The sequence below is a fragment of the Periophthalmus magnuspinnatus genome, chromosome 5, assembly GCF_009829125.3.
Source record: "Periophthalmus magnuspinnatus isolate fPerMag1 chromosome 5, fPerMag1.2.pri, whole genome shotgun sequence".
Taxonomy (NCBI): Eukaryota; Metazoa; Chordata; class Actinopteri; order Gobiiformes; family Gobiidae; genus Periophthalmus; species Periophthalmus magnuspinnatus.
Genome location: NC_047130.1, coordinates 23,981,162 through 24,007,807, shown reverse-complemented (window position 1 = coordinate 24,007,807; position 26,646 = coordinate 23,981,162). Strand labels below are relative to the sequence as shown.

The 26,646-nt window shown below is 38.1% G+C and overlaps 2 protein-coding genes across 2 annotated transcripts in view; both read right to left on the bottom strand.

Annotated features, from left to right (window-relative positions):
* Window positions 1-656: 656 nt before the first annotated feature.
* plch2b (phospholipase C, eta 2b) lies at window positions 657-12,880 on the bottom strand. The gene is made up of 20 exons (XM_033967265.2): window positions 12,357-12,880; window positions 10,893-11,039; window positions 10,166-10,408; window positions 9,574-9,704; window positions 7,788-7,958; window positions 7,618-7,711; window positions 7,319-7,522; window positions 6,085-6,205; window positions 5,401-5,572; window positions 4,696-4,809; window positions 4,523-4,606; window positions 4,207-4,304; window positions 3,898-3,986; window positions 3,635-3,820; window positions 2,600-2,707; window positions 2,388-2,512; window positions 2,237-2,321; window positions 2,013-2,159; window positions 1,868-1,947; window positions 657-1,720 (listed from the first exon to the last, which is right to left on the bottom strand). The coding sequence occupies exons 1-20, from the start codon at window positions 12,685-12,687 to the stop codon at window positions 695-697; spliced, it is 3,756 nt and encodes a 1,251-aa protein (XP_033823156.2). The 5' UTR covers window positions 12,688-12,880; the 3' UTR covers window positions 657-694.
* A 3,788-nt stretch (window positions 12,881-16,668) lies between these two features.
* skib (v-ski avian sarcoma viral oncogene homolog b) overlaps window positions 16,669-26,646 on the bottom strand; it is a 48,064-nt gene continuing 38,086 nt past the window's right edge. Inside the window, exons 2-7 of the mRNA XM_033966200.2 lie at window positions 22,005-22,118; window positions 21,215-21,315; window positions 20,886-21,133; window positions 20,156-20,430; window positions 19,541-19,771; window positions 16,669-18,951 (exon numbers count right to left, since the gene is read on the bottom strand). Coding sequence (XP_033822091.1) covers window positions 18,697-18,951; window positions 19,541-19,771; window positions 20,156-20,430; window positions 20,886-21,133; window positions 21,215-21,315; window positions 22,005-22,118 — 1,224 coding nt within the window. The 3' untranslated portion in view covers window positions 16,669-18,696. The remainder of the gene's footprint in view (window positions 18,952-19,540; window positions 19,772-20,155; window positions 20,431-20,885; window positions 21,134-21,214; window positions 21,316-22,004; window positions 22,119-26,646) is intronic.

The window sequence follows — 26,646 nt, the reverse complement described above, 5'->3', positions numbered from 1 at the left end:
ACTTGTAGTGCATATTCTCTGGTATTTTATGTACAATTGGCAATGACATAAATGAATTTGCTTCTGTAAACATTCTCAGCAAAGTATACAACAGTGATGCATGTAAACAACGTAGCAGGTCAATAAAAGTGCCATGTATCTTTTCACTAGCACATTGCTGGCTGTATTATTTAAACAATCTCTTAATACTATCTCATTCTTTACGTACTACTGCAAAATGGAGGCTGCATCCACACTTCTAGATCCTGGTTTGACCCCTGTAGAGTCCTAACGTAGACTTGCTTTGGTCTTCGTGTAATAATTAAGGCGGCGTTCACACTTGGACATCCACCGCATCAAATCTGAGACTTAACTGGGACTAAATCAATACCTGTTTTGTTGATCAGTGAGGGAAATACCAAATATAATAATAATAATAATAATAATAATAATAATAATAATAATAATAATAATAATAATAATAATAATAATAAAAACCTAAATATTTCAAACCAGGATTTTTTTATGACTTTGTCCTCAGTGCATATTTGAACAGTCATATTTGATTAAATTAAACTTAACTAGACCCCGACCACCAAATCAGGACAAAAAAAAAAAGTCTAGGTTTAGTTCTGGGTTTAGTCTGCAAATAGAAATGCAAACTAAATCCTCCAAAATTCAGTTGGCAGCATCTTTAAAAATGATTTGCCTATAACTATCCTGACTCATCTTCAAAAATCAGAGGTGACTTGCAGCGAATTTCTCTCATCTTCTGCTCAAAAAGTACCTTCATTTCTCGTTGCAAAGTGCCGTCATCTTGTCCCGCTCCGACTGGGACACTTGAAGCCACAAACTCCAGACTGTCCGTGCTGCTACTGCTAATGGAGGAACTTTCAGACAGACACACTCCATTGGGGATTGGCCTCACCTGACTACTAAAACGTTCTGGTGTTTTCTGGAAACTAGTCTTCCTGTTTATCATTGGCGTTTGGGAAGATAACCTTTTTGATGGGCAGCTTTGCGAGCGGTGTTTGGTCCTTATTGGTGAGGAGGGTCTTGGGGTGACTGGGGTTTCTAACATTCGACGAATTCGGGGGGGAGATGGGGGCGGGATGAGAGGTCGCGAAATGTGACGAGGGAGAGACTGACGCTCGGGGGCCGTGTCAGTTTGCGCGTCTGTTTCATTGTTTTCCTCAAGTTCTTGTGATGAATCTTCCAATATTTCAGGTTGCACAAATTCACAAGTTTGAATTTCTTCTTCTTCTACGAAATCAGGGAGAGGCGCAGGTTCTGGCTCTACTTGCACAAAAGTGTTGCTGTTACTCTCAGCCGCAGAGCTGTCAGAATAATCTTGGGACACAATGTCAAAACTGACCGGTGAAACGAAGGGTGCAGGGGTCAAAGGAGGAGACTCAATAGAAGCCATTCGTGTCAAAATCCCCCTCTTCGGTTTCTTGGGAGGCTCTTGGATTTTGACTCTATTGGCGCGCCGCACTGGCTCGCTCATCGCCCCCTTGTGGATAGGTGCCATAGCCGTAGGGCCGGAGACAAAGGGAAATACATCCCCGTTTTTACTGTCCTGAGAAAACGAGTCCAGATCTCTACGAAAAAATGGACGACCATCTTCTGAAGACTGGATGGAGAAGTCCAAAGACGCCTGCCGTGGTTGTCCTTTTAAGTGCTTCTGAGCTGCCTTCTGGATGTGCTTCTTGGCCACTTGAACGGCGTTGGTGGATTTGGCCTGTCAGATAAAAATCCTACAGTTACATGCTACAAATTGTTGGCAGTTGGTGGGAATTTGGTTAGACAAAATAATACTTGGTTAAATAATATCTAAATGATGTACTCCCACTTAATTAAATACATAAAAAGTTTAGTATTTTCTTACCTTTCCAGTGGCGTCAATGATGGCCACATGAACGAAGATGGAGGATTCCGCCATGCCTTCCAGGTACACATGCCGATAACCTGTTTCACATTAAAATCAGTTAATCTATGACATGAATACTGCAGTTAATAAGATGTTTGTGTACCTGGCAGCATGCTCCTTAAAGCTATAGTCCTTTGCCCGATAAAGTCCCGTCCAATCGGATCATGGTCCCAGACTTCAAAACGCACCAGTGCTATTTGAGGCATTTTAATGTTGAACACAAGAGTCTCCTCCCACATTGGGTTGAAGCCTGGATAACAGAATTTTAAGCATATAACATAAATTGGACAAAATATTATGAACTTTGCAGATGTATTAATACTTTACCATTGTCATCCACTACTCTTGTTTGCTGCTTTTTACAGTCTATAGGTAGACCAATAATTTCCACCTCGACAAATGGATCAATAATCTATAGGGGAAAAACAAATGTAAGATTTATTTCAGTGAGTATTTAAACATTATAATAAAAACCTACCTCTCCTCTGTCTCCCAACATCGAATCTTTTGGTTTTGGAAGTTGCTGTCCACTAATAATTTTCAGAACTAACTGGGTTTTTCTGTATCCTGGCAGAGGATCATCTAGCATGGGATTAAAGGCACCTATAGAGAAAATAACAAATATTCCCTATGTAGCATGATATACAATATGATACATGAGGTGGTTATAACACACTACAAAACACACACCTTTATTTAAGCACTTGGGCCTCAGAACGTATCCACTGTTCCCGTTAGTGGCAAACTTGGCTCGGTTCAGTTCAAGCATTCGACCATCAGTCTGGTAATTCATCGCAACTGAAAGATTCACATTCAAGTTCACAAATCAAAAAGGAAATGTGTGGTTGACTATATTGTCTGTACCAACACACTGTGAGACTGGAGTTAATGTAGAAAAAAATATTATTGTCACACGTGCTTGTTCTGATCCTAGAATCCTTTTGAACACTGTTATTTTAGACTTATATGGGCCTCCTTGATTGAAAAAAGACATATTTGGAACAGCCTATACATATACAATTATAAAGTTAGATCTGTCACGATAACAAATTTTGAAGCACGACATAGGGGCACAGACGTATACTGCGATAGATGATAATATTGAAACTACTTTAAGACATTGACACTATAATAATAATAATAATAATGTAATATAATGTCAGTAAACCATTTTTAATAGACAGTAACATTAAAAGACATAAGCTGTAATATATAATGGACAGTTATTGGTAAAAAATTAGCCATAGAAGTCACTTATTCAGCCCTTTACAGCACAATTGTATTAAAACTAAAATATCCCAAATCTCATTATTACAAAAAATAAATAAATAAATAAATTACACCAAAATATATTGTTCCAGTTATTATATAAGTCAATATAGTATTTATCGTGACAGGCTTATATATAGCGGGGACATGTGTTATGATATTTGCGATTTATGTTTCAAATCAATATTCAGCTCAGTGTCCTATTAACAACTGTCCAGGAGGAGACTGATATAATAACTACTGAATCAACACAATAATAATCATATCCATAGTTACTACATAGTTTTCAGGAATTAATAAGCGCAATAGTGGTTGAAGTTTGTACGTTACTATAAATGGGTTTCAGAATGTGAAAAAAAAAAAAAAACTAGGATTGTTCCATAGTGATACTTTAAAAAAACAAAACAAAAAACAATGCATATTTTGAGTGGTAAAATGTCGTCTGGTTCGCCTTACCCATGTGGCAGCCTGTGTTCCAGTACGGCTGAGGGTTGAAGTTGCTGGAGTCCACTCTGTAGTTGGAGGGGTAGACTCTGAGGAGCTGCCTCTGGTTAAAACGCACTAAGTCCCCGGGCTTTAGCTGCAAGATCTGGTTCATAACTGTTTCATTCAGAGAAGAGACCTGCCAACTGTTTGTATACGCTAAGGGACAAATGAATAAGTGTGATTCAAAGTCAATTGTGATAAAGCGTATAAAATAATGATACAAACTTAATTACCTTGTGTTTCTATATCATGCACTCGGACTGATTTAGTGTATTTGACCAGGTCAGACAGAGCTCGGGACAGCCGCATAGTTTTTCTTTTCCTGCAAGAAAAGATGGCAAATGACAAACGATATTGCAGGAAAGTAATGCATTTTGTATTGTGGGCAGAAAACACACACATACACTATTCTCCTACAAAATATATAAGCAAAATCATGAAAGTTATTGCATTATTGTTATTTTTTTATGTAAATGCAGAAAATCTTTCCACTAGATTCACCTCTTTCCTGAGTGTTTGTCATTAGTTTGATCTTTACTCACTTTGGATGGTAGACGATCTGCGCTCTGTCTCTGCTGCCGCCGTAGTCCGACTCTCCATCTGACACCGATCTGTTTTTGGGGCGCACTCTCTTTTTTCTCTAAAACACAAACCCATTATACTCATCAGTTATTCAGATAGAGGAATAATGGACCTACTCTCAGCTACTGTGGGCCTTAAGCGGGATCTGTGCTGCCAAATCACAACAAGGCACTTTCTGAATATATTCTACAAACCATTCATTCAAATCCAAATGTGCCATGTTACCTGCATAGAAAGCCTACAGGTAATATACACAAAAGAAATATTTAAAATGACCTTTCGTTTGAAACTCCTCATAATCGACCTTCCAAAGCGTTTTGTCTTTTTGGGCTGGTTGGCAGACGCTGCACTGTTCCCGTCCTGTTAAATTAGATTCACCCCATTATTTCAATCATCATCAATCGTGTCACGACTCTAAATAAATTAAATAAAGTGATAAAAGGATTCACCTGAGGATCGTCGTCTTCATCTGATTCCTCCTCAATGTCCTCGTTTTCAGTGTCTTCATCTGACACATCTCCCTCCTCTGCATTAGGGTCAAGGTTAGCCGGCAGCTTTTTACCCTAAAAAACAAATGGTTGGTGCAGTTAGACCTGTATACTCTAATTTTAAAGGTGTACTATGCAACTTTTCAGGTGGAAGCTGCACCACCTGCTTGTCTTTATGAATATATGATTTCTTTGGTATAATGTTCTACAGTATGGCTTTAAGCGTGTACTCTTACTGTGAGCTACGACATACTCTCCCCACAGATCTGACCTGTAACTTGGCCTGGGGTCACCTGCTTGTCTCCATGTAAACAGATATGCGTAAAGCCATACTGTAAAACATTCCAGGGCAGGCAGAGCAATGAGACAAGCGAGTAGCCGACCATGCACAAGAAAAGTTCATCTGCAAATATATTAGTCAATGGATCTACTCTTCAAGTTATACTCTAGCTACTGTGCAGTTTGCATGTTAGTAAATTATAAGTACTTTTATTTGCATTTCATTTGTTCTGGTGTGCACTTCTGGTTCATCTAAATATTGATAAGGTTTAGCCTAGGCCCTACTTGTATTAATCATGCCACCAATCTGTTGACCAGGCTATTGCAAACTAAAGGTGAAAGTCATATCATCTGTCACAAACTCGAAATAATCCCAATCACTCAAACCTTGACGAGGACTTTCCCTTTGAGCAGCTCGGGGGACGGTAGCTTCCTAAACTCTGGAGCATTGATGCAGGACAGGTCCAGTTTTTCCTGGAGCACCTCTTTCAGATACTCCGCCATTTTCTTCTGCTGAGGCACAGTGCAGTGGTTCTCTATGGACAAGATCACCGGGAACCTGGGAAGGAGAAGGAGAAAAGGTCAGGTAAAGGTAATAAAAGTAAAAATGTTTAATATGATGAATAAGCTACTTAGGTTTTTTTTAATTATCATTATTATTTTGTTTGCAGTTAATTGAGTTTGAAATAACTATGAAAGGAAGTATAGCAACAGTATTCTCTCTTCATTTGTGATTCAAACAGTTTAGTTTAGCTAGAAATGTAAACCACATTCACATTAACAAAGAATATACCAATTATTGTGGTACTTTTGGAGTGATAAGACATGCTCCCCCGTGGTCCACATGCTTAATACCAGAAAATACATTCTCATAACATTATAAATTATAAACCGTTTTTTTCTTGGCAGCTGAAATTCTATGACTAATATATTCCTTATGTGTGCGAAAAAAGGAAATAAATGCACTATTGGAAAGATGAGGCAATGCCAAAATATGTTATGGGATTTTCTCACAAGTTCTGCTCAACTTAAAACTGCAAATTTGAGTCTTAGACATATTGATGTACTCACGGTGATTTAGTGAAGGCATATTTATTGATTGTTTCTATCACATCTCTGAAGAGAATCTTGGATGTCAGAGTGTAACCATGGTGTATAATGGGCTCTCCATCAGGACCATCCCAGCAGTCCACTGGCAGCACAAGAAGTCAAAAAAGTAAGTTACTACACCAGCTACGACTGAACAATTTTGGCATTTAACACATTTCTGACAGATGTTGGATCTATTAAAACTGATCTATCTTAGAGGAGCAGTAATACTCAAGACAGACCGGATGTTGCCTAGTAAACAAAAGCAAAAATTACATCTGGCTGATTATACCACTGGGTCAGGACGGCAGTTTTATACATAAGATCCCATGAGATGAGATTAGTTGTTTACCTCATGACATTCTAACTAACGTCTTTGTGAGTATTTCCAACAAGCCAAATTACAGTTTCCATTTGGTTTACCATATTTTCCAGTCTATAAGTCGCACTTTTCTTCATAGTTTGTCTGGGGGTGCGACTTATACTCAGATGTGACTCATATGTGAAATTATTAAAATATATAATTACACATCTTTGTTATTGTCACAGTGAAGGGAGCGCGAGGACACACTAGACTTGTACCAGTATGACAGCCAAAAGGAAGCAGAAGGGAGTGAGATCCAGAGTAAACTTGTTAGCTTGTTTTTTATGCTTTTGTTATCTGATTAACTGTTAATATCTTACATAAACATACCAGACATGTTCAGTTCTGTCTATGCTTCATGTAGCTGAATAAATATACCTGTAAATGTGTTACGTAAGCGTGCTGTACTGCTATTCAGCCTGTTGTTCTCTATTTTATTGTTATTATTATAATTTGCCTTTAAAGATAAAATATCTGTTCTTGATTTTCCCCCAAAAATGTGACTTATATATATTTTTTTCGTCATTATTATGCATTTATTATTTTTCCGCTGGTCTGATTTATACTTTGGAGCGACAGATAGTCTGGAAAAAACTGTAATTTAATCCTTACAGACAGATCTGACTTGGTGGTGTCTCCTGCTTGTCTACATGCAAATGAGGTTAATAACACACTATTAAACATTCCAGGCAAAATTGCATAGTGCTCCTATAGGTAAACCTGCATCCTCAAACATATTAGTCAATCTACATGTGATTCACCTCTGGATAATGTATAAATCTACTTGTATTTCTTTAGCATGTCTATACTGTCTAAAAGAGCTAACCCAGACTTGTACAACTTGTGCCTCACCCTCCACACAGCGGCACCCGTCCTGCAGCACATAGGAGTACATCTCCACTCTGGACTGGGACAACAGTTGGTCTCCAGTCAGGTACGTGTTGTGAGATGTGGCGATGTAATAGTTATTCAGAGGCTGGCTCATGTCCTGGTTCACCTGATTGTGCTCGGGGTTAAAGATGTCCCCTGCTGGACTGCGCATGTAGTTTGTAAAACCTTAGAAAAACAGTAGAAAAATAGTAGAAGAATAGTACATTTTAAAAGCTCACAATTTCTTACAATTTCTTAAAGGGATCATAATATAGAATTACCATCAATACCCAGGACTAAACGCTGCAGATTTTCAGGACAAGGCTCAAATTTGTGCACAATGTCGATGAGATGTTCTCTTGCTAGACCGCGCATCTAAAGAGAAATTGCAATTATTTATGATTTTCACAAAAATGGCCTATTTAAACCAAAATGTACAGTATGACCGTACCTTCTGTTCAACCTCCAAAAAGCGTGCCAGATCCTGTAAATCCATGACTTCTTTCTGGTTGCTGTATGAGATCATGATGAGGTAAAGATCTCGTCTCGTTGAAATCATTTTATAAAATGAACAGAACTCTTCAAAGCCCAGAGATCCCTGGTTTTCATCTGTATCTGCTTCCTGTGAAAAGAGAGTAGTACAGTATAGTAAATATCAGTATCTACAATAAATCAATTTTTAAAAAAATTTTATTTGACATTTTGTATTTTAGGTCAACAAAAGTAAGATTTCCATTGCAGTGATAATTTAACTTTTTACGGAAAATATTTTATTGTGTTTATGTCAGCCTAAAACTTACTAGAGCAAAAATTAATCATTACAGTACAAATCTAAATTGAGTCTGTATTTATGGTTCAGTCTAGAGTGAAGCTCCATTTTATCCAACAAAAAAAAATCTAAGGGCTGTGAATAAATTGTACATGTTCAGTGTGTATAAACAAACAGATAAAAGACATGTGGGTACATTTATGTAACCACTTCTTAAGCAGTTAACCTGGCATGTAATAAAGCACACCCAGTCATAACAGTATGCGCTTAATGGAGGAGTAGATTTACTCAGTTGCAGTGGTAGTAACTCAACTAAATGTGCTGGCTTAGTCCTTTGTAAAGCCAAAGCCATTTGTATTATTTTTATGTCCAGTTCCCCTGAATTCTTTGCCTCCCTTTATATTCATATCGTTGTTCCATTCCATTGGAACACAATATCCTACATATGTTTTTCACTTTTGGAGCATATTGTGAAAACTGGTCGGCCAAAGTGTTTTTCATGATCCCTCCCAAAAGCCACATTTTGGACGAGAGGACGGAGACACCAAACTAATGCACTATTGCAGCTTAAACTGAGGCCATCTGGTCTGCTCAGTGGGGGCTGCTCGCTCCTGCAGGACTCTACTGCTGCACTGCCAAAAAACTGCACACTGCATATTTGTCCATTGGCGCTTTGTCCAGCGTTAGTCCTGGGGATGTGTGTCTATGTGCGGCCTTATTACTAGTATCATCCATGAGAATCTTCTTTCCTCTCTACTTGGGTTGCCATAGTAAATCATCTGCAGTGTTGCATAATGTTATTTGGCTCGCTCTCCCTCTTACTTTGTCTTACTGTAGCAATTTTATTTTGTTTGCTTTGCTTGGCTTTACAGGGAGCTACTACATTTACATTCTCTTGAGTGAAATAGTGCCAATGGCGGGTAACATGTGATTTTGTGAACTAGTGGGACTTGGCAGATTTTTGAGCTGGGTGCCCTTCCTGTCATAACAGTAATTATTGAGATTGTAGTGGGCAGTGGGGGCATCGCGCTCATTCTAAGGTGTGTTACATTGTGTTACTTTATTTAGTCTTCTACGTGTGGCTCCACACTGCTGCCCGGTCTATTTATCTAGACGTATTCAAAGATTGCATTGGGTTGTGCTGGTGGCTACTGAATCATAATGATATATTATTATAAAAGTTATGTAAAGCAAACGCAAATGTTAGAAGTAGATGGCTTGCAGCAATAGCACAAACAACATAACAACAACACAGTTAATATTTCTGTTGTGTGCTGCAAGGATAAAAATCTATAATTTAATTTAGTAGATCTGGATTTTCATCCATAAAAAATGCCATGTCAGTTACAGTCAAATTATCCAGTCTGTACCTCAGTTTGAACTAAAGCTCCACCATGACAGATGATTTTAAAACCATATGATCTACTGCATACTTAAAGGTCTGTATTATCTGTGTAGGACGCCTCACCTGAAACATCTCCTTGACTTTCTGCCTTGGTAGATTAACATTGAGTTTGTGGAGCAGCTGGTGAACTTCTCCAATACTCAGAGTCCCATCACCATTTTTATCGGCCTCTGAGAAAGTCTGCTGCAGCCATTTGAGCTGGAGTTAAGGTTCAACCATAAAGGGAAGATTTCCTTTACCTGAACTTAGCACTACAGAAAATATTTGATTAAACGTGTTTAATATCAGTCTAAATCATTACTAAACAGTAAACAGACTAGTGTTTCCCATCAACAGAGGTGACAATGGAGTCTAAAAACACTCTGAACAATACTAATACAAGTGATACTTTAAGCTCATATAGAAGTTATTATATTAACTTGTAATAAAATCTGAATATTTATCCCACCATAGTCACCAAACCTATGGGAAACTCTAAACCTTAATCAGGTCACACCCAGGCCACATAAATTAGGACAAAACCTGGTCAACTTGTAATTAAAGACTAGAAATATCAGTTATGAGACTTCTAAGCACCATCAAAAGTCTTTATGGCGACAATGGCACTCAGACGATATTGTCCAGTTTGTTATCAAGTAGTTAATAAAAAGATATTGGTCTCGTGTCCGCTGCCTGCGGGCCAGACTGTCCTCATCACTGATCCCGGCCATGAGGTACTTGAGTCCATGAATCCAGGTCCGGGCCTGTTCTGCATTAGTGGTCACCAGGTCCAAGGACTTGACCCGAGCCCCAAAGTAAATACTGAAACAGCAGTTGGGGTCAAAGCGGTTGTCTGCGTATCTGCGGAACATCTCAGACTTCTTCCCCTCACGGACTTCATGGATGGAGTCAATAGTTACTGCAACAGAATGTCAGTAAATGAAGTCTGTTTTCATGCAAATATACCTTTCTTATTGGATTCAAAGCTGCTCATGAATGAAAATGCAACAGAAAACTACAAAAATGTCTCATGCTAGGACATGTTTCTTGTTTATTAAAAAATATTTTTAAAAATCACAAGTAAATTCCCTAAATGTTTGTAAACTAGGATGCAGTTTGTCCTCTGTTGACAAGGTCATTAATATTTCATACAGTGAGTGCGAACAGACCTGATGCTCAAAGCTGTGAATTTTACATTTTACCAAAAGCTGTGACTAAAAGACATACTGTTTTCAATATGCACTTTCAGATATTCCAATTAATATAACTAAACTTAACTACTACATGTGTGTGCTGTTGTTGATTTCTCACTGTTAAATAATGTCATTTAGACTTTATGGACCAACTGCTTTATTATAAAAAATACTGAATTACTGTATTCATGATTGTATTCAGGCTCTCACTCTTGGCTTTGTCCTGTTTCCGTGACGGTCTCCAGCGGATACAGGACTTGTGCTCGTCCAGGTAAAAGAAGCGAACCAGCCCCTTCTTCTTCCCCTTCAGTTTGTTCATCTGTGTCCCTGTCTGCATGGTGCACATACATCTCTCAACTTTAAAGAAACAAACACAAAACAACTTCATTATGATTTTCATGAAAGTTTAGTTTACAGCAAGTATCAACAAATGCCTAAAAATATTATATTGTTATTATTATTCTAATGTTATTTATTAACCAAAATCATCCTCCTGAAATGAAATCATTGGCAAAAACCCCCAACAGACTCGCCACTGTTTCAGGGTAAGTAACATTTCGAAACAGAAACTGAGTTAAACTTTGTATTGAATTAATAGAAAAATGCCAAAAAAAAGAGAATGAAATCTAAGAGACCAGTTATTTTGAAAAATATTATTTAGAGTTTAAGGTCCTGACCTGACAGTAAAGATCACCTTGAACAGTACGATACTAGTCAAACTAATATTTGGAGTGTTGACTAAACTGCATATTCAGACTGTAAATGTAATGGTTTACTGTGAATTTGCTACATTTTGTTTTGTCTCCTGTGTGAAGTTAACCTTTGTTTATAATCTACAGCTAAGATGGACGTGACGCACCCCTGAACATCATTGAGGCTAATCCCATGGGATTGTCTGCTGTCCATATGCCCATTATCTGCTGCTGGCTTCACTTTGTGTCAGGGCCAAGGGCTTCCACAGCAACGTAATGTTTTCAAAACACTGTTATAGAGCTAATATGTCGAGCATGTTACATTTACTCTGTTACAGGTGCTTTTTGGAACATGTACCTTTAGGAGTTACCAAATGTTTATTGATGCACACAATTCTATGTGTGATATTTAAATATCAGATTCAATTTTGAGTTTCTGTATCTGTGTTGATACTAGAGCTGCAACAGTTAATTGGAATAATTTCCTATTGAATTATTAAAATAATAAGACATGCTAGAAGACCTTTGATACAAAGACAGCAACATTAGTAAATCAAAATGTCAAAAAGAATAAAGGATTTGCGATGTTCATCAGTACACTTTATTTGTAAATATTATAAATCTCAAATTGAAAAACTAGTTGCAGCCAAAGTCTATACTTGTGTTTACACTGTGCTGAAGATTTTCAAAATGTCTACATTCTTTGTAGGATGGAATTATATTTTATACATTTGCTTTATCTTTTTGATGAATTGGTAATAAGCTGTGTTCATTCCTCCAGATACTTCAACTTGAATAACTCTTTCAGATCATAATATGAAGATATTTTGAAGTAAGTAACAATAAGCCTGTGTACTTCATGTGTGTATTTGTATTGATTTATTAAAGGGACAATGCATATTTAAAAACAAGGAAATGCAAACACACGCACCGGTACCTGTAAATATGCAGTATCATTTATGTATCAAATGACTTCACTCACTTATCTGCCCCAGTCTCCATTTAGGCTGTGCCACCACACTCCCTCCGATCCAGAAGAACTCCTCTGCCAGTCTGCAGATGGACTTCTTATGCCAGAGTTTTGGGGAGCTCATGATTGAATGAGTGGGTGAGTTGACAACACTTGAAGATGGCTTTGCTTCATCACTGGAGTTTGCTCTAACCATAGCAGGTGACAGCATTCCCGGGGATAAAGATCCAAGACACTGAATTGGAGATTTCTTTGGAGATGTTGGAGGTTGTGAGCTCCCACTCAGGCCTGGAGAGAGTGGAGCCATAGCTGCAGCTGCGTCGCTCATTCCCAAGTTGTTCATTTAAGCAAAGCAACTACTAGCATTCACTAAGTCGCCTTTTCCCTCTCTTATGTTTTCCTTGTTTAGAAAATCCATCTGCAATCTCATCATTTCATCTTCTTTTGTCCATTACAACTTCATATTTCAAAATAATCCCACAAAATATAGTGTGTTGTCCATTTTATCCTGACGTTTGCAGGTAGTAAGTGTGCAACATGTGTCATTCCTTAAGTCTCTTTGAGGCAGTAATCCTGTGGTGAGGCTTGCTTTCATGGAGGGATTTTACACGCAACCTGTAAGCCTCTGAAGTGGAGTGGGACTGGAGACAATACATCATATACAACAGGTTATTTTTACAGAATAGACAGAAGAAAGCAAAGTATTTTATTTATTTATTTATTTATTTATTTTTTGATAAACAGTGTATTTTCTTATTTCTATATGTAGTACTGGTAGTCTTGACAATACTTTCTGTGAGCACAAGGTGTAGCTGCAACCCTAATGACCACAACTGTGTGCTGTGAGGCCCTCTAGAGGTGGTTACTGCGCATGACACAAAATCAAAGACAGGGTGCATGAATACCAATGAAAGAAAGCTGTGATGTGCAATATAGGCGCTTTATAATTTATGCTATTGGGTTTTCCATATTACACATATAGGACTATATTTTTTCAAATGTGATAAAATATTTACTACAGGCTGTCTCAAACTGATTTATTATTAGGAAAAATTGGAAGCAGAACACAGCCAAGCCAGTAGTGTTCCACCCTGAATATGGGAAGTGCTTCAGACCTACAAGTCAGGGCAAATAGAAAGATAAATAACAGATTTAAAGGGTTGAGTAAAAATGAAATGCACCAAAATATTAAATATCTTCTTCTGAAATACTTAACCAATACATAACCATCAAAGCTGCCATTATCTTACCAAATCAAGGCTGTTCCCAGAGGTGGTCGTGAGCTATTTCAACAATTGAGATATTTCTGCATCACTTAATTTACCTTGACATGTTTTCTCATTGCAGAAAGAGTAATAATTCTTACACAACACCAAAACGTTATAAAATGTGAAAATAAACCCAACCACACCCAGCACTGAAAGAAAAAATAAAGTCCTTTTTTTGTTATAAGAAATAAAAATAATAACCATGGATAGTTAGGTCAAGGTTGCATACTTTTTGAAGACTGTACCAAGATTTGAAGTTGAAAAAAGTGAGTTTGTTACTTCTTACGAGCCCCTTCAGTAAGTATGTTTTTCTATGTAAAAGTCACATTATATTAAACGAGTTATTGCTCTACAGGGGAAGCATGTTTCCTGATTAGGCTGTTGGATTTTTGGTTATTTACGAGGAGTGGAGGAATAATGATAATAATGGTTCAGGGGGAAAGCAGGTGTGCTATTAGACTGTGATTATGGTTAGGATTGTTGCCAAAAATGTCACAACATCGTTTCCAGGTGCACAGAGGCAGAATGCGCCATGATGTAACTTTACAACTATGTTCCCCGTCTGTCAGAGTCTAACAGCCGTGTCCAGGAGGAGGAATGACTGAACTTTACAAGCTGTTATACAGAAACGGAGTTGTCAAAACAGAAACTAGAAGCTACTTAAGTATTTTTCTAAACACAGGAGGCTTAAATTTACTTTATTAAACAATATTATTTCACATTACTACAGTGCTCATACAAGTACTACTGCTTCTGTTTGAAGTGTGTATTTATACTAGTCCAGTCTTGTGTAGTACCATTGGCTTTGGGTTAACACATAGGCCTGGTGTACAACTTGTTTTTATAATTTTACCATTAATTAAAATAAAAAAAATTAAGATTATGCCAACAGAATGGGTTTTGTATTTGTTTCTTTCTATAATAATCTATCATTGTAAAAATAAAATATACATTATGAGCTTCCCCTAGACCACCAGGCACCATGATATTTTAACTTTGATCATATATACTGTATCTTATAAGATGGCATGGACAAATCTTGTCAAAATGTTCCCAAAAATAAAGTAACAAGTTTTGTGGTTTATTGCAATATTCTTTTAAACATAAACAACCCTAATCAAATTGTCTTGTTAGTATTGGACCTCCAGGGGGTGTTGACAAACTGCTGCAGCACTGAATGGGCACATTGTAATAAGGTGCTATGGTTTAAGGGGTTTGCTCTGGGTGAGACAAGTTAACTGAGGTTGTGTCACAGGGTTGGGTTGATTTGACAGATTTTGTTGCTCTTCTTTTTGCAATAGCTGTCTCCATTTGTGACTGTAGTGTGCCATGTGTTGTGTATAATGTGTGCTTAGAGGAGGCTTGAACTGGTCGTCATTTAGTTGGGGGGTGAATGTTGAACCTTCTGCGCCACCTTTTTTGCGCTTGCTGGGTTCAGGTCTTGTTTAGCCCTTATGACACAAGTCAGTTTTCTGTCACACATGTCAGTATTATGAGAATGCTTCTGTTTAAAAACTTAGCAGTAAAATGTTTTCACACACATTTGTCACTGAGCTCTGCGGTCTACTGTTACTGTCTATATTTACACTGTGTTTACTTTGTGCTGTCAGTAAAGCATATTTAGGGAGAGGATGACACTAATTAGTTAGATTTATGTGTGTGTCACCCGAAGGTGTCGGCCCGATAAACCTGATCAACTGTCACTTTATGAGCGTCATAAAACTGCTTTGAATGGTTTACTAATAACCTCTTATGAATTATTCTTTGGTTTATGTTACTTAATCACTTTTCTAGCACCAAAGCTAATTTTACTCTTTGTGTAATAGGCACTAGAGCTATGTGTCTACGGCCTTTAATGATATACCAAGATCAGAAGATAGTTTGTTGTAGGGATGGGACGATATGTGATAATATCGCGTATCGTGGTCAAAAAGGTTTGCAATTAATCGTTTGTGCCATTTTTTAATAATCATGATCATCGCACACGATTATAATCGCCTTACGGCACCAGACTGCCTCATGTTTCCAGTTTCAGTACAAGGGGGGTCCTCTATCGTAGCAATGAAACTTGTTAGGTTCTGTGCCTTTTCTGATTTGGGGATGATTCTTCACCGTCAGTCACCCTCATGGCTCGTGGGCAGTGGATCTGGATCCGGATGACGCCACACATTTATATCCTCCATTCAAGAAGTTGAAGTTTGATGTGTGGAATTATAATGGCTTTGAAAAACAAGACCAACAAGGGAAAAAAAGTTGCTGCTCTGAGAGCAAACATGAGCAACTTACACGCACATTTACGAGAAAACCCTCCTGCAGTGTTTGACAAACTTGAGCCGAAAATATCCATCGTAAGTAACACACCATGTGAAATGAACTTTGGAAGGTAGTTTGTGTTAGTTTGTATTTGTATGAATAATGGTATGTTTGTGTCGTCTTTGCTATCCCTAGGTTAGCACTAGCTAAATAGCATTTTGCACAGTTGATGGCTGTGATGCATATCCTTTATCATATCCTTTTCCTGGGGCTTTCTCAGGTTGGTTAATGTGTTTTTTATAGTCAAGGCTTATATAATTGACACATTTATTAATCATTCATTGTTAATTTCATTTTCAGCAAAAATTATCGTGATGATATCGTTAGTCACGAGTCTAAATTTTCATATTGTCCCTAGTTTGGTGTAAATGATACTATTTTCAACTGGCAGTCATGTTGGATATTTTACTCACTATTTCTTTCATGCATGTTTATTGATGATTATTTATTATTTATGATTATTTCTTCAGGGTTAATTAATATAACACACTGGTAGTACAACAGAGCCAATACTGGTATCCCCCTTTAAGGAGAAAGAGAGTCCAGAGTGAGGGTAGTAGATCTGCTCACACTGCTTCAACTTTCTTGTGTCTTTAGAGATGGAGTATTTGTACTTGAACTACTTTCATTCAATAATTTGTTGAGTTGTCCTTGAAAGCTGAGAGGGAAAAAAATGTTGCAAAGAGTTGGCATTTCGATTTGTTACACCAAAAAGACCGAGTCAAACAACACTGTAGCATTGAATAAACTTTTAATGGGCAGTATACAAGTTTTCTGAAGGTAAAAGAAAACATTGAAACAAGAGTCAAGTGAAATCCCACTTCCAAACCAAAACTACAACAGCATCATCTATCAATATGAATATTGCTATTACACTGTACCCAACAAATACTGAATGAGGGTTTTTTATAATGGTAAGACATAGAAGTTAATAGGACAGCACCTAAACCAGCCGTGGGTGCACCTCTGAATGATTTTGGTCTGTGGTCTTACAGATATACTCCATACGCAGCAAATAATACATACATATTCTCAAATAAACCAATAGGGGAATTGTATAATATTACATTGGTGGTGTGGTAACATTTCTTTTCTCTTCTGCACATTCAGCAACCATCCACTTTGCCGAATGCCCTGTGATTGCAAATCCTAATATACTCTCTTCTTTTTGGTTTCAAGTAAAAAGCGAAAAATAATAATCAGTTTTGGAGCAAGCAAACATATTGACAAGAATCTTATTTACATTGTATTTACAGGAGAGGAAGTGTGTTCAAATTCAAAGTCTGTGTGGTTTGAAAATGTAACAGTTTTACAATGCGCTATGCAAGGTTTTGTTTTTGTTAAAAAGTGCAATTCCTTTTTCTTTTTTAAGTACAAAAATATATCCATATTTTTTATATAGTATGTAGAAATGTTGTTCTTATAAACAGCATTTGTTGATTTAAGAGCTCTACAACCAGTGACTAAAAATGAATGCTTTCTGTTGATAGGCAGCAATTATATTATAGTATATAAATTATCTTACAATACTCGTTACAAAATCAGAAGTACCACATTGCAACAAAAGATTTTTGTTTTTTGTCTTTTTTAAGGGCATCTGTAGTCTGGCCAGCCATCTTGTATCTTCCCCAATTAGTTGGACATTACATTCATTTATCGTCATTGTACCAGTCACCAGTCACGTTTTTTGTCCCTCTGCCTAAGTCAAGGGAGCATACAAAATGTTTGCATAGGCCGTGAAGTGCTTTTAGACCTTAGGTGAACTGAAATAGGGTCAAAGATACATCCTCACAATCTTTAGTAAACTTCATCCATAAACTGTTTTCTTCACTCTTACTTTGCCCTGACATGTCTCTATCTAATTGTTTATAAAAGTCAACAAATCTCTAGAAATCTTGCTAATGGCCTTCAAGAAACTAACAATCAAATACAAGCAACAGTTAACCCATTTGATAAACGTTATTAGGATGGCTGACCGGGCTAAGGCTTGACAAATCTGTGGGTGGGAATAATTGCTATTCATACATGTAACATTTGGTTGCAAATAACTGGGAAACAAACCACAAAATAAAATTGCATAAGAAGAATATTAAAAAGTAACACTTCCGTTAAAATACCTAAAAGCATAAAACGGTGGTGGACTTGAACGCAGCCCACTACAAACTCCAATACTTCAGGTTGATACAATACAAAAAGTACTAGCTGGTATACATGCATACAATATGAATGTCTTCTCTTGCCTTTTGTGGAATAATGGTGCAAGCGATAATTCTTAATACGTCCATCCTCAACGCAATTATAAAAAGCAAGCGGTTATTAAAAGTAAATAGTGGCAAACTGGTGTCTCTGGTTTCCAGTGGTGTGTACCAGTTCATTGTTGTGGCACCAAAAACATTTCATCATGGTTGACTTGGTTTCTTCTTCCCTTCATTTTCAAGTAGTGTTATGTGGCTGTATTTGCACATTTTTAAAAATAGCTTATATTATACCGAAATAATAAAACAGAGTCCTTGGACAGGGTTTTGTAATGGAGTTAGATGTGAAAAAGTTCAGTAACATCATGCTCAGAAATCATGCATTCCAGTTTATAAAACCTATATAGCGTCATAATAATATCCATTTGTATCATTTTATATTATATATGACAGTCTGCTTCTCTACCAAACGTTGCATTTATTTAGCTGATCTTTTATTCCTTACAGAGAAAGATGCAGCGCAGTCCTTGGTAAATCTCGTTGGATTCGAGTCTGTAAATGAATGATTGTGAAGTATTAGGATTTGCAGGTGTTCTGTGAGCTCTGAGCCTCCCTGGCGGCCTCTTTAGCATCTGGAGAGGAACAGTTGTTGATATTGTTGTTGTTGATGTTGTGGTGGATGGTGTTTTTGATTTGCAGGGAGAGTTGGCTCTGTAGCTCTTTGACCACACTCTCCAAACTCTGACGCGCCTCTCTCTCCTGCTGCAGCTCCTGCCTCAGCTGCTCGCGATCGGCTTCGGCCTGTTGCAGTTGCATATGCAGGTCCTTGATCTACAGCACCACAGGGAAGAATAAAAAGAGATGTTATTGTAGTAGTGGCGGGGAAAAAAATCAAACTGCATTTTTTTCTGACCAGTTTTGGAATGAGATTTGTCATTTATGTTGAGTTTAATTTTACAGTGCACATTTTAAACAAGTCTATGAGCACTTTGAAATAGGAACTTTTAAACCAACGCAAGAATTACATGTATTTCAATATGTTTGTGTGTCAAAAAGTAAATTAAAATGCATTTTTGGGTTGGACCTGTTGAACGATGGCGGGTTAATTGAGACTAGGGCTGTGCAATTATATATTTTTTTACCTGTTGTATTATTTTGTATTATTAATCAACAGGTCAGTAAACACTTTTTTGTGTTTGTTAAATACTGGGAAACATTAATTTCTTGTTTGGGCTAAGGTTTATTTAAGTCTTTCTGTTTAGTTTCCAAATCCATATAAAAATAATAATCAATAATCAAATGTGATCAATCAAAGAGAAAGTAACGTAATATTTTTATTTTATTTTTTTACCATATCTCCCAGCCCGAGTTGAGACAAGTAAAGAGTTGGTTAAACAGTATTTCCCTCTCTCTTTCTCACCTGAGTGGAGTACTTGACCCTCATCCGTTCGGCCTCGCAACCTTTGTCACACACTCGGAGCTGCCTCTCCTGCTCCAGCTCTCGTCTGAGGCGCCCACACGACTCCTCCGCCTCTCTCATTTTTCTGTCCCAGTCCACACGCAGACGCTCGATCTCTTTACGCAGATTACGCTTGGCTTCAATGGCCTCGCGAAGACGACCCTTTTTAGCCACTCGCACAAACTCCAGTTCCTGTAATGGACATGAAGCATAGTCTGTTTGTAAAAAGAGTTTGTAAAAATGTTGTGTTTTGTTTACAGGTAGGTACAACTTTGATTTCTTCTTTTAGCAAATTAAATAAAACACATGTAAACCAGAGGGGGAACAAACTCATTTTAAAGTGATGAAATTAGTGCTGAAAAAACAATATATTTCAATTCAAGTTCAATGTGAAATTTCTAAGTGATTTTAAAACATAGGTACTTATATATTTACTTTCAAATTACTGTGCGACTGCTGTATGTGTGCGTTCAACAATCAAGTTAGTTATTTTTTATTATTAATATTTAGCTAACACCATCAAATATCTGGATATTTTTTATTAGCTGAAATTACTACTATTATCCAGTACCACACCTGCTGTAGGCTGCGTTTTGCCTGCACCGCGGCAGCTAGCTTCTCCTCCTGCTTCACCCTCATTCGGACAATCTCCTGGAGAAGTTTTTCTCTGGACTCTTTGGTTTCCAGACCTCCGTAAAGCATCTGTCTCAAACTGTCCATTTCCGGACTGATGCTCCCCGGTAACCACACGGGACCGTCCTGGGACCGAGGGGTGGTTTGGGGGGTCATGGTCTGGGACACACTGCTGCAGGCCGACGGAGGAGAGGGGAGAGACGAAGAGGTGACTGGGTCTAGAGAAGAAGGCAAAATATATTTTCATTTAGTGCATTTCACTCCACTGTATGGCATCCTAAATCAAAAAAGTCAGAACCAACTCAAAAAATAAAATAATAACTTTTTTTTTTTATTCGCTGATAGTTTTCAATCGCGGCAACATTACATATTTACTTGCCAGCGAGATTAGTCTGTTTTCTTATTTAAAATATCTGAACTAAGTAAATTGTATTATCAACACTAAAGAGTTAAACAACATACAATAAATTTGCAGTTAATACTGTGTGTAATTTGAATGGAAATCAATACTAAACCCCCTGTAGTTCCTGCTTTGACCAGCTGATGGTGCAGTTGTACTGGAATCCCCCTGCCTCATATTTTTCCAGCTCTTCCAACATTTTTCCACAAGCTTCTCTGCACCTTTTCCATGTTCTATGTAGATTTCTTTCAAAATGGCTGCTGCTGTACTCACGCTCATTGCAGTCGTCCACGTCTATCTCTCCGTCTGTGTCCATGTCTTCTGCTCTGTTGTTGTTATTCAAACTGGAGGCTGGTGCTGGTTTGAGCTTGGGTTTGGCATCCCCATTTTGCAGCTCGTGTGGGGGCTTGGAAATGGCATTGGGCCCCCTGCCTGGAGCATGGCTGTCTCTGGGATGGACTGGAGGGGCCATAGGAGCCATGTTGGGTACTGCTCCGTTCTCCTCATTTCTGGAGTAGGGCCTAGATTAGACCAAAGTGAGTTGCTGTTAATATTTGTAACAGTTTGCAAAGTAAAAGTGCATGTGTTTTTGCTTCACTTACTTCTCTTCTTTCTGAATGGGTGGTTTCTCTTTTTCCACTGCTTTGGGAGACCAGGGCCGGAAAGCAGAAGGTCTCTGTTTCAGTTGGACCTGTTTAAGATCCTGCAGAGCAAAGAAAACAACAGAACAATGTCAATGTCAAAACCTGCATTACCCAAAAGCTAACAACGTGCCTGTTATAAATCACACACATACAGCAGTACATCTTATGAGTAGAACAAGCATCTATACATAAATTCAAGTAAAATAAACAAAAACAAACTATAAGTAAATACCAGTTTTCTATCATTTTACAAACAGCTATAGACCAAATTATATTCTGATAAGACATATTTTGGGATTTAAAACTAGTATCGAAACTAGATACTCTGTTTAAAAAGTATTGGTACTGAAAAAAATACAAAAATAGGACAAAGTTTGACCTTCCCTAAACAATTTTACAACAGCATATCTATTATAATACCACAAGAAACTGCTATTATTTAAAAATTACACTTTAGTTTTGACCAACACCATTAATAATAAAGCCATATGATGCCACGTGACTGCAGATCATTCATGTTACAATAAATACACCCCCATTCTTTCTAAAACAGTAGTTATAATGCATACATTAAGCACAGTGACCATAACAACAGCACTGTAGGAGCACTTCCGCAGCAGAGGTCACACAGAGACGCCAGTGTGATGATTCAAGACGACAGCAGCCTTTGCGTCACCCCTTTGACCTTTACGCTTAAAGTCAAATCCTGTTTCACACTGACAACATCTTCACCGCACTCACAACTAACCTTATGAGCAGACTTCGACAGAGACTGGAGCCACTCGGGTTTACGGTCTTTTTCAGCCGAAGAGGAGAGTAACTTGTCGAGTTTGGACCTCTTTGCCGGGATGGGGCTGGGAGACTGTGGAGGATCAGAGAAAGAAATAGGTGGTTAATCATTGGTCCAGTGATATAAGGATGTTATGTCACGTACAGGAGATGAGAGGCGCTGTGGATATTTCAGGAGCCCAAACTAAAATACCTCCAGTAGTATTAATCATGCATTGGTCATGATGTGAGTAAGGTTGTGCAGTTCATTTATACTTTTTGTAATTTTGTGTCTAAACGTTTGACTTTATCTTCAAATTTAAATGATTTCATATTGTTTTGTCGGCTGATGTTTTTATGTAGTATAAATTCAATGCTGACTTTTCATTCCCCTACCCTTGAATGGGCACTATGTGATTTGTGTGAAATAAATTGTCTTGTTAGCTTGTGCAATGAACAGAAAGCAAGTGAGTGTATCTGTTGAGCAGACAAAGGCGGTGGAGAAAAAAAAGGCAGCTATCTTTGTAAGCTTTGTAAGATTTTTGAGCCAGGCTAACATGTGAGTGGTGTGTGCATTTTGAGTCTGGCTTTGAGCTAAGCAGACATTGTAGCCGGTCTGGATGGCAGCCAGGCGGGCTACATTGCTCCCTGGCAGCCAGAGGAGGCGCCGTCAGGTGGAGCACATCGACTGGGCCCAACCACAGAAATATTGCAATGCACAGACAGGGCCAGACAGACAGGGAGATTGTAGTCAAGTAATATAGCACTCGGATCTGACAAGACACTTGATCTGAACAAGTGCTTCAAAGAGTAGTATGTTAATCCACGATACACCGTAGTGAAATATTTAAAGGCAGGTTAGATTTTCTATGTCAAGTGCTACATGTAGTTAATGCTATGGTAAAGTACAAGCTAGAGGACAACACTTAAGGGGAGATTATTTCATCTTTAATCTTTTTTTTTTAATCTTTAACTGGTATAAGATTACACCTTTACATTTACTTATTTGTATTTTCTTTTCTTTTTTTAAATTCTGTGTGTATTTTTTCTTCGGTCAGTCTTATACTTATAAAAAGGGTGATAAAGTTATTGCTTCCATTGGCTGGTTGTACACTGGCTTGTTATCATTGCTGATGATACAGCATAAGGATTATACCACTGTCTGTGTGCGAGCAAAGAACAGAACAGCGGGCAAAGAGATTCTCAAGACATTGTGTTGTTCATGGTTCTGTTGGCTTATGTTAACTGTTTTGTTCAATATTGCACTCAAATGTAGACTCATGGCAGACTACTGCATTTTGAAAAAACACACTTAATTAATTATAATAATACATTAGTTATATACAGGTGCTGAATGTTGATTTACAATTTTGCACAGCATTATTCGGTCATTCCATAATCTATTATATCAAGCTACTATTATGGCCACAGCTGCCCCGGGGTAGACTGTTGCTTGTGAGGCTGCCAGTTTCTGCCATGACCAATCACTCACTCACATACCACATTCATGGGGATTTAATGCTTTTAAATATTATGCCTTTAATATTAAGATTGGCAAAAAAACAAACAAACACACAAAACAACACAAAACTTTTAAATGCAAACTTTTCACCTTCACTTTCTTTCCCATGTCTTGTCAACTTGCAACATTTTTTTTTCAAAGCAGCGGTATCCCTTTGAAACACACCTTTGTCCCATGGGTAAGTGCATGTGTGGTAGGACAGCTCACCTCCTCAACCCTCCCTCAGGTTTGCACTTGTCAGACACAGGATATTGTTTACCTAGGAGAGCTCGCCGACCGGCACGGACCTGTCTGCCGCTCACTTACTCACTACTATGACATTTCGCCTCTGGGAAATGGCAAACACTCCCAGATCTGCTCTCTGTCTGTGTGTACAATTCAAATGATTACTATGTGTCTACTGTACCTTTAGTGCTCAATGGAAAATGCTCCGCTTGGGTTTGGCCGTAGTCGTAAAATTGTATTAACATTTACTACATTTGCCTGAATGCACTGCACAACAATGAGCTCCTCCATTCCAACATGCTAACTTGAACTTGTGTGTAATTTTACGTAGCAATACTAGGTAGTACTACTTAATACTTGGCTTGACTGATTTAAACATTTCTGTGCTGATAGAAAGTCCATTTATAATTTTTCTTGTTCTCATTTTGTGTGGTTTAGAATAGACATGTCTGTCAGATCTTGCATATTTTTACTTTACTTGAGATTGACAACAACATTTTTATACCGATACATGCTATTTTGAAGATACTCTCACTTAAGTGCAAGTTTTGGCTACACCTTTGCTTAATAAGCGCTTGCTGTAATCACCTCAAGATGGGAATTAACGACGGAGCTCATTTAGTATAAAGTGAGAAGAAAGACTGCTCTGTAATGAATCACGTCTCGCGGCTGTGCTGAGAGGCCAGACGCTCGCCGCATATGTGTGGACCACGTGTGGGACGGAGGGGGGCGGAGGAGACATTTGTGTGTGGGACCGTGTGCGAGGGTGGCAACATACCTCCACTGCACGACTAGTGGGTACGGTCAACTAAACGGTAAAATGAAACCACGACCTAAACTATCTTCGTTTTCTCTTGTTGCAATAAAAGAAAGATTTTCCTCCCATTTTGATTTGAATTGGGATCCACGCATAGAATATCACACTCTTACTGTCATTTCTCTATGTATTCAGGTTTTGGATGGACACAAGGTCTGTCACTTTTCTGATTAATAATGAAAAAATATGATATAAAAGTAAAAACATTTTGATCTTGACACATATGTTGCGTGTCATTTAATTTTTTGGCAGCCATGACCAAAATGATTATAGTGACAGGCAACATATGAGTGCTGCATATCTGCTGATTCAACCTGTACCCTGATGGAGAACAATAGCCATATTTCAGTATGTAAATAATATATAATTATGTACTGGGTAATAAATGTTGCAATTAGTGCCAGATAAGCAATAGGCAACACGCAAAGGTTACTGTGTTCCTAGTTTAGACAAGTTTTCAGATCTATATACAGACCTCAATTATTGGGCAATATTTGTATAACTTATTCATCAAAGACTACCAATCCTACTTTAATGAGTTGTGTAAATAGTATTATTATTATTTCACAATATTATTCACCTCACAGTCATTTTGATCATGTTTGTTTTGGATGGGAATAACTGCTTGTGCACCTTGTTCTTCTCCGGATCTACTTTATTGGCCTATATTACACCCAACTGCATGACTACAATACCCATTATGTAAGTGCAGATAGCCGCCTCTATTGTGTTAGCGGCTCTAGTTTCTGAAGGCTTAGGTATCCGTGACACTTGTCTGGACACTCCTCTCATGTCTCCTGTACCTGTCTAACCAGAAACCGCATTACTACAGCGCTGCGGCAGACAGGGGGCACAGCGGGAGTTTCACTATTGTAGGTTAAGTCTTTTAACCTCCTCCTGCTGACATTGACCCCTCTGACTGACTGCTATGGACTGTGGTTGGCTTCTGTTGTAATCAGACGCTGTAATTACGGCCTGTAGTGTTCCCAGGCAACAATAAGGATGTGATGTGTGCTTGTCTGGTGACTATTTCTATAGCCTGAGGTTTTTCACCACTCTGAGAAGGCTCGGCTAAACCAGGACTAAAATTAAGCCTAACACAGAATTTAAGGATTAAAAGTGGACACATTGCATACATATAGGACATGTACATATTACAATCTGATGTGAGTAACCTGATTACAATAGGTAAGTATTATCTATTTTGTCATCTGGATGTAATCGTGCCAATAATCAGTTCTCCAGTTATCTGATTTTAAAGGCCATGTAAATATATCTAGTGGCAATTGTATTAGTGATAAACGATTTACAAGAATATTAACCCAGGTCTAAGATCAGGAAAACTAAAATTATACCAGGTTTAAATCAGCACTAAACCAGTTTTAAGACAATACTAACCCAGAAATGTAGTGCAAACTATGAGTTAACCATATCTTTATAAGCTGATCTAACCAACTAAACGAGTAATGACTATCTAATCCAAGTTCAAACCCGCATTAACCAACATAAATTCTGCATTACGCTATGACTAAACCAGTAATCAGCCTCCTTAATTACTGTTGTTTTGCCCTTTCAACAATAGAGGATGTGTTCTTGTCTGGTGACTATTTCTACCCTGAGGTTTTCGCGAGCTCCAGGAAGGCTACGCTTGCTAGACATAATAGCAAGTCAAGAAAAAAACAGACACTCCCAGGCAGACACCACAAGGGACCTGCTGGCTAAATCTGACACTGACCTCATAGGCAGGAGAGCAGAGGGAGTCGCAGCCTCATAGACATAGCATAGGCCTCTGCGAGACATAACACCAGCCCCCTTAACCACTCCGGCCCTCCCTTCTCCAAATAGGCCCAACTGCACGTCCGACTGTACTGGGATATGCATGGGCAAAGCTGGATAGTGCTTTTGATAGACTCACATATGTCACATAGATATATACAGTACATATATCTACAATACCGAATGAAGCTGAGAGAAACGTAACTTGAGATTTATGCATAAATCTGTACACAATTTTGACAACTATTCCAGAAATGTGGAAATTGTTTTGTACATGAACAC